Source organism: Glycine max, chromosome 17 (assembly GCF_000004515.6).
Source record: "Glycine max cultivar Williams 82 chromosome 17, Glycine_max_v4.0, whole genome shotgun sequence".
Lineage (NCBI taxonomy): Eukaryota > Viridiplantae > Streptophyta > Magnoliopsida > Fabales > Fabaceae > Glycine > Glycine max.
Window position 1 is genome coordinate 37,961,785 of NC_038253.2, and position 8,204 is coordinate 37,969,988.

Below are 8,204 nucleotides of genomic sequence, written 5' to 3' on the forward strand. Positions count from 1 at the left end.
CCCTTCCATCTCAAGCCATAGTTGAGTTGAGTGGTGCACAGTGTCACTATACATACCACTAACACCCTTTTTTGGTTCTTGTTCTGTGGCTCCTTGTGCTTTGAGCAAGAGCTTTTTGAGAAAGAGCTTGGTGGTGGTGGTTGTTGTTGAGTGGTTTCATGGTTAGGCTGTTGTTAAGTTGAAGTTCATCAGTTGCAGCTATGGCATTTCGATTTGGAGTCCTTATTCTTGCTTTGGTTATTTGTTTGAATTTCAATTCTGTGGAATCTGATGATGGTGAGTGTTGTTTACAGTTTCAAGTTTTTTGTTTTTTCTTTTGTGTGTTTGGATTCTTTGAAACGGAATTTTCTTCCAAACTTTATGTATGGGAAGGGAGAAGGAGAACAACACCACAAAGTTGAAAGTTGAAACTTTGGCTTTGTGGTTCTTAAGAAAGAGGTGTGTGTGGCTTGTGGCTATGGTTGCCATTGTTAGAAAGCCAAGTACCCTTCATGTGTTTTTCTCTCTTGTTTCTTTTCCTTGGTGAAGGGTGTTGGAGTTTGTAAATACACGTAAAGCTGAATTTGTTTTTTCACTTCTTTTTTTCTTCCTCTCTTTCTTTGCAACCAAATATGGCACTTCTTCTGCTGTTTTCAGTTGGTCCATTTTTTTCTTAAAAAAGTCAGCCTTTTCCGCGAATGCTGAGATTGACATGGTCTGTTTTTGGGATCTTGTGACTTTTCTTTGCAATGCAGCTGTCAAATTGTCAATTTCCACATTGTTAAAAATGAATTATGTTACTTCTTCTACTGATGTTTGTTTTCAGCATGGCTCACATTGTGAAAATGAATTTTCAATAAAATGTGGGTTGCATAATAATATAACATCATATACAAGTGTATATAATAACATGGTATCAATTTATTAATATGATGTGTAAGAACTTGATTTCATTTGACTTCAAGGTTCAAACTATGTTCTGTTCTGCATTGCTAATGTTTGAATACTTTTTCGTTGAAGGAGCAACGTTGTTAGAGATAAAGAAGTCATTTAGAGATGTGGATAACGTGCTCTATGATTGGACTGACTCACCATCATCAGATTATTGTGCCTGGAGAGGGATATCATGTGATAATGTTACCTTTAATGTTGTTGCACTGTGAGTTACTGTGTCCTTGGACATTGTATATAGGCTTCTTCACTTTTTCCTAGTCAATGAAAAACAAATCAGTTTTGCATTTTCTCTTACCCTTGTTTATTTTGCAGCAATCTTTCAGGGTTGAATCTTGATGGTGAAATTTCACCTGCAATTGGGAAACTTCAGAGTTTGGTCTCAATGTAGTCATTACTCTCCTTCATCCATTTTTTTTTAATATATGTAGTTGTGGCATTTGTATTGTCTTGCTTATCCTTTTTTTCACTTGTTTGAAACAGTGACCTCAGAGAAAACAGGTTATCAGGGCAGATACCAGATGAGATTGGTGACTGTTCATCTTTAAAGAACTTGTATGTTTCACCCCTAGAAGAACTGAATTCAGTTTATAATTAGACCTCCTAGTGACTTACTTGGAACTTGGATATTTTATTGTGTTTTCAGGGACTTGTCATTTAATGAAATTAGAGGGGATATACCATTTTCTATTTCTAAGTTGAAACAGCTGGAGAATCTGTGAGTATTTTTATTGGTGTTTCTCCTCAATTGAAAATTGATTTTTGGATGAGGTTATGACCAGTTTTTCTGTGTAAATTGTAATTTTTATCTCAGGATTTTGAAGAACAACCAATTGATTGGACCAATTCCTTCAACTTTGTCTCAGATTCCTGATTTGAAGATTCTGTAAGTCATTCTTGTATTTCTCATTTCCCATTTCTCCTCCTCATAACACTAATTTTAGTTTCTATAACTGACATTCTCGGCTCAATAAAAATGCTTTCCAGAGACCTGGCTCAAAATAATCTTAGCGGAGAAATACCAAGGCTTATATATTGGAACGAAGTTTTGCAATATCTGTGAGTATAAGCAATATGCATATGAAATTTCTATATCTTTTAAGTTTTCAGTTCTATTTCTATCTGACTGATCATGCTTCTAATCTTGTTGACTTTTCCCTTCTTTCCCTTTCCATTTAATAGAGGCTTGAGAGGGAACAATTTGGTTGGTTCACTATCACCAGACATGTGCCAGTTAACTGGGCTGTGGTATTTGTAAGTTTCACAATCACTCCCTTTTATAATCCAAGTTGTAAAAATGTGCATTTCCTAAGTGAATATATGATTGTTTTCCTCCTACTATTTTGTAGTGATGTGAGAAACAATAGCCTGACAGGAAGTATTCCAGAGAACATAGGCAATTGTACTGCCTTCCAGGTCTTGTATGTAATCCAGTTGCATGACTTTGACATACCTTGTTCTTATTTTCTTTTTACCTTTCTAATCTCTTCTGTTGATGCCAGGGATTTATCCTACAACCAACTAACTGGAGAGATACCATTCAATATTGGATTCTTGCAAGTAGCAACTTTGTATGTGTGCATGATCTTTTTTAAGTTTTTTTTTATGAGAATGATATTTGGTCTTTCACTTTTTTTGTCTTGGAATTTCTTGATAGATTTGCTTGAGTTTGGCAGGTCCTTGCAAGGCAATAAACTCTCTGGACATATTCCACCGGTGATCGGTCTCATGCAAGCACTTGCTGTCCTGTAAGCATTGTTTGTTAGTCATTATCGAAATATTTTTTGTGAAATTTGGTCGTTGACTTGATGTTTTCTCCCTGATGTTCTTTTAATATTGATTTTATTTCAAATTTCCAATCCAGAGACTTGAGCTGCAACTTGTTAAGTGGATCGATCCCTCCTATCTTGGGAAATTTGACTTACACAGAAAAATTGTAAGTATAAGCAAGTGGTTTTTCATTTATATCAATTAGTTGATTTTGTTATAAATTATGCATATCAACAACTTTGAGAAAACTTTACTTCACTATGTGTTGAGCATAATTTTTGAATTGTTTGTAGGTACTTGCATGGAAACAAGCTGACTGGCTTCATCCCCCCAGAGCTTGGAAATATGTCAAAGCTTCACTATTTGTAAGATGCTTCAGCTAATGGTTGCCTCTCAGCTGGGTGGAATACAGTTCATAGAATTAACCTATTATGTTCATCATGTTTTAGGGAACTGAATGATAACCATTTAAGTGGACATATCCCGCCCGAGCTTGGAAAGCTTACAGATCTGTTTGACTTGTAAGAGTGGTTACCTTGAAGTATCAATTTTGTTGATTTTTAATTTTAAGTTTGATGGAGTCACCCATCATTCTTTCAGAAATGTTGCAAACAACAATCTTGAGGGGCCAATTCCTAGTAATCTTAGCTCATGTAAAAATCTCAACAGCCTGTAAGCAACAAAACTTGTACTATTACTGTGTTACATTTTTTTTTGTCATATATACATTAAGGTGACAGATTTTTCTATCCTTTTAGCAATGTGCATGGCAACAAGTTGAATGGATCAATTCCCCCTTCTTTGCAGAGTTTGGAGAGCATGACCTCTTTGTAAGTTTCACCTCGACAAAATAGGGACATTTGTTAGAATGTACCTGCAATTGTGTTGTGTTTGGTTCTATTTCTTTGTCTTTCGTATAAACATGTTATGCACAAACACATGCCTGCATGTACATCACTGCATCCTGATTTCTACCATGCTTAAACCAATTATTCTTTTGTTTAATATCGGTTCTTATTGCTTCATTGCATTGTGACGATCTTCCTTAGGAATCTTTCTTCCAACAATCTTCAGGGCGCAATTCCAATAGAACTGTCGCGGATTGGCAATTTGGATACATTGTAAGTATAAATTATTTAATTTATATCCTTGCGCTGACATCTTTAAATTTGTACTAACAGATGATTTCCTCCCCAGGGATATTTCAAACAATAACTTAGTTGGTTCCATCCCTTCTTCCCTTGGTGACTTGGAACATCTTCTGAAGTTGTGAGTTATCTGCCTAGTCATGCTTAGAATCTGGACTATTTCTTCTTACTGAAAGCTAATATTCATTTATTTTGTTAGGAATCTAAGCAGAAACAATTTAACAGGAATTATTCCAGCAGAATTTGGAAATCTTAGAAGTGTTATGGAAATGTAAGTCACTTATATTTTTCTTATCAAAACAAAATATAGTTTGTTTTTTTTCTCCCGCTGATTATTCTACATGCTTCTATGTCACAGTGATCTTTCAAATAATCAACTCTCTGGCTTGATTCCTGATGAACTTAGTCAGCTTCAAAACATGATATCCTTGTAAGCTTCTTTTTGCATCTTTTTCTATTTTTGTTCAATATTCTTTATGGCCTTGTTTTGTCAAATCTCGTGGTTTAATTAGAGCAGCCTTGTATTGAATTTTATATTTATAAAAAAGATGTCTAATGTTGGATGCTGGAAGTAAATGATTTCGGAATTCATCGTTTTTAGGGTTATGGCGATAAGTTGAAAAAATATTGCCAATAATGGATAGTTATTCATCTTTATCAAACTTCAAGATAGACTTCTGTTTTGTGCAATAGGACTTATCGGCTTCAAAATTAACTGTTTGTTCTTTTTCAATTGTAAATATAGTGGATGATTATTGACTCTGATAATTATACTACTCCATTGATATTTCTAATTTTCTTGGTTTAAAATGATATGCAGGAGACTTGAAAATAACAAATTGACTGGCGATGTGGCATCACTTTCAAATTGCATTAGTCTCTCTCTACTGTAAGTTTAGAGCCTTTAATAACAATTTTGTGTGACATTTCTAACAGGCCATGTCACTTTTACCTAACAAGTTGAATATTTGTTGTGAAATTTGTAGTAATGTGTCCTATAACAAACTATTTGGTGTTATCCCAACGAGTAACAACTTTACCAGGTTTCCCCCTGACAGGTGAGAGTCATTCATTGTTGACATTGTCTTTAACTTTAAAAGCAAGCTGTTCTGGATTCATGAATACAACCTTTTATTTGCAGTTTCATTGGAAACCCTGGTCTTTGTGGTAATTGGCTGAATTTGCCGTGTCATGGTGCTCGCCCTTCAGAGCGAGGTAAGCTGAATTTTCTAGCAGGAATTTCCTGTTTCCTATTATCACTGTCACTGTTGCTTTTATCTTTCAAAATGCATGGAAAGGAGGTCAAAAAGAGCTGCTGTGTTCTTCCTATGAGATTCTTTTATTCAAGAGATAAAAGGGTATAGTGCTTAAATTGTGTAGAATAAACTAATATATTTTATTGACTCTGCAGTTACATTATCTAAGGCTGCCATTCTTGGAATTACTCTTGGTGCCCTTGTGATTCTTCTTATGGTATTGCTGGCAGCTTGCCGACCACATAGTCCCTCTCCTTTTCCTGATGGATCATTTGACAAACCAGGTACTCATCTTAGTTACATCCTTACACTTTAAGCTGTAGCCTTCAACCAGCATGGTTTCAAAGAGCAAGCTGGGGTTTTGTAAATTTGAACTGTCTTTAGTCATTCTAGTGTATCTAACTTCAAACCAGCAATGATTGAAAATCAATAATTGATTGGATTGAGTAACAGTATGCATTAAAGTTTACATGATTGCTTTTGACTGTGCCGGATTTTGTAGTGTTTGATATATTATAATGGTATCATTCTGCCTATTGAAACTTAAGTTGACAAGTTACTGACTGCATAAGCTATGCTATTGACAGTTAATTTCTCCCCCCCAAAGCTAGTGATTCTTCATATGAATATGGCACTACATGTGTATGAAGATATCATGAGGATGACTGAAAACCTGAGTGAGAAGTATATAATTGGATATGGAGCATCAAGTACAGTTTATAAATGTGTTCTTAAGAATTGCAAGCCGGTGGCTATCAAGAGGATCTATTCTCACTATCCCCAATGTATTAAAGAATTTGAAACTGAACTTGAGACGGTTGGCAGCATCAAGCACCGGAATCTGGTCAGTCTCCAAGGTTATTCCTTGTCCCCATATGGGCATCTCCTGTTTTATGACTACATGGAAAATGGCAGTCTATGGGATCTTCTTCATGGTATGTTCAAGCCATTTTTTTCCTTATACTTTTGTAGGCATGCATTGCATGGAACCCTTTATTTTGAACTTAGAAGTATCTGTCACAATCTCCTCTTCCATATAGCATATTAGTGTATAATGAGAAATTCATTCAATGCGTATGGCTGAGTCATGCATTGAAGTTTCTTGTTTCATGTTTGGCTTTTGCTTGAGGTTCCTAAAGCCCGTTGTGCTGTATTATTCTGTTGCATATAGAGCTTGAGCTTTAAATAATGTACAGAAGAAATATTGTTAGAAGAAACCAATAGTCCATTAGGTTGTCCTGCTAGAAGGTAGCATACAGTACAATCCTACCTCTAGCTAGCATTGTTAAGTAGACATCTATATGCGACATTTATATTTTTATTAGTCTAAGCAGTGCATTGGATAACAGCAATTTAGAAAACGTTTAGAAGCCAGCTTATGATTTTATTATGTATGGTTTTCTTGTGTTCTTTTTTTCAGGACCTACCAAGAAGAAAAAGCTTGACTGGGAGCTGCGTCTAAAAATAGCACTTGGAGCAGCACAAGGGCTTGCTTATCTACACCATGATTGCTGTCCTAGAATCATCCACAGAGATGTGAAATCATCTAACATTCTATTGGATGCAGACTTTGAGCCTCATCTCACTGATTTTGGCATTGCCAAAAGTCTCTGCCCCTCAAAGTCCCATACTTCTACTTACATAATGGGCACAATTGGCTATATAGACCCTGAGTATGCTAGAACTTCACGTCTCACTGAGAAGTCTGATGTGTACAGTTACGGTATTGTTTTACTTGAGTTGCTAACTGGAAGGAAAGCTGTTGACAATGAATCCAACCTCCACCATCTGGTGAGTTCACAACACATTTCAATATACACGTGCGCGAGCGAGCACACACACATGCAGACAGTTTTTTATGTTTAGCCTTGGTCTTTTATGAGCTTTAGGTATATACTTTTTGCTCTATCCTTAGTCTGAATATTCTAGGCATGCTAGAATGCTTGCTTTGTGGGACTCAAAATTGCCTGGCTCATGATTTAAGATTGCAAATCTGATATGCTAAAACATCACTCTCAACTTGTTAATACTTAATCCTTGCTCTATTGTTCACATACTAATGGCTCTTATTTTGCGTAGATTTTGTCCAAGGCAGCAACCAATGCAGTGATGGAAACAGTTGATCCAGACATTACTGCCACATGCAAGGACCTAGGAGCTGTAAAAAAGGTTTATCAGCTTGCTCTATTATGCACAAAGAGGCAGCCAGCTGATAGGCCGACAATGCACGAAGTGACACGTGTACTCGGAAGCCTTGTGCTGTCAAACACCCCACCAAAGCAACTAGCTGCACTACCACCTGCTTCAAATCCATCTGCCAAAGTGCCATGCTACGTGGATGAGTATGCAAACCTCAAGACTCCACACTTGGTGAACTGCCCCTCAATGAGCACCTCAGATGCTCAACTCTTCCTCAAGTTTGGAGAAGTAATCTCTCAAAACAGTGAGTGAAAGAGTGAGCGGGGATTTTGAAATGAAAATCAAGTCCAAGAATCATGTATATTATTTAAAAACCAAAAAAGAGAAGCGAAAAAATGGATGAGGGGTAATAGTTAATGAAAATGTTTATAAAAAGTTTTAGTACTAGTTTTTTTTTTTAGTGTTGGTTGATTTGAACAAAAAGAAAGATATTATGTATCATCATCATCACAATTTGAAAGGTGAAGTAAATCCAATTCTTGTACTTGTTTGGTGGTAGCACACAAGGGTTTGCAGTAGCAAAAGTTAAGGTTTTGGGGCCAATGTTGCAGGGTGGGGTAGCTAAGGTCTTAAATGTTAGTAGGAGGGAAGCAAATACTATTGCATAATGTGTGAACATCAATAATGCACTGAATTTCTTAGCTGGCTTTGGATCAGTTATCTGTCTGAATGCTGGCGGTATTAAGAAAAAAAAAAAGTGTATCCATTACCTCTTTTACTACCTGATGCCATTTGCTCAGTAAAGTGCTATGAAATTATGTCATGAAATTTTGGGTCATTTTGGCCTCACACTAGGGAGGGGTTCATAATTGTGGTATTGGTTCCTGTGCCTTTGTTGACTCAAAAATGTTTAATGCGGTTCAGTGTCATTAATGGAACAATTGTCAGCACAGCTGAAAAA

The 8,204-nt window shown here is 36.2% G+C and overlaps 1 protein-coding gene across 1 annotated transcript; it reads left to right on the forward strand.

Annotated features, from left to right (window-relative positions):
- The first annotated feature begins 4,787 nt into the window (after positions 1-4,787).
- Positions 4,788-7,555, forward strand: LOC100305428 (ERECTA). Its single transcript, NM_001248328.1, has 6 exons — positions 4,788-4,906; positions 5,085-5,149; positions 5,260-5,388; positions 5,692-6,039; positions 6,525-6,895; positions 7,184-7,555. The coding sequence occupies exons 1-6, from the start codon at positions 4,788-4,790 to the stop codon at positions 7,553-7,555; spliced, it is 1,404 nt and encodes a 467-aa protein (NP_001235257.1).
- Positions 7,556-8,204: the final 649 nt, after the last annotated feature.

Excerpts from the sequence above, each read along its gene's own strand:
- LOC100305428 (NM_001248328.1), top strand. The coding sequence starts at position 4,788 with ATGTCACTTTTACCTAACAAGTTGAATATTTGTTGTGAAATTTGTAGT. Across the intron at positions 5,150-5,259 it reads TCAAAATGCATGGAAAGGAG|TTACATTATCTAAGGCTGCC; the intron begins GTCAAAAAGAGC and ends TTGACTCTGCAG. Across the intron at positions 6,896-7,183 it reads AATCCAACCTCCACCATCTG|ATTTTGTCCAAGGCAGCAAC; the intron begins GTGAGTTCACAA and ends TATTTTGCGTAG.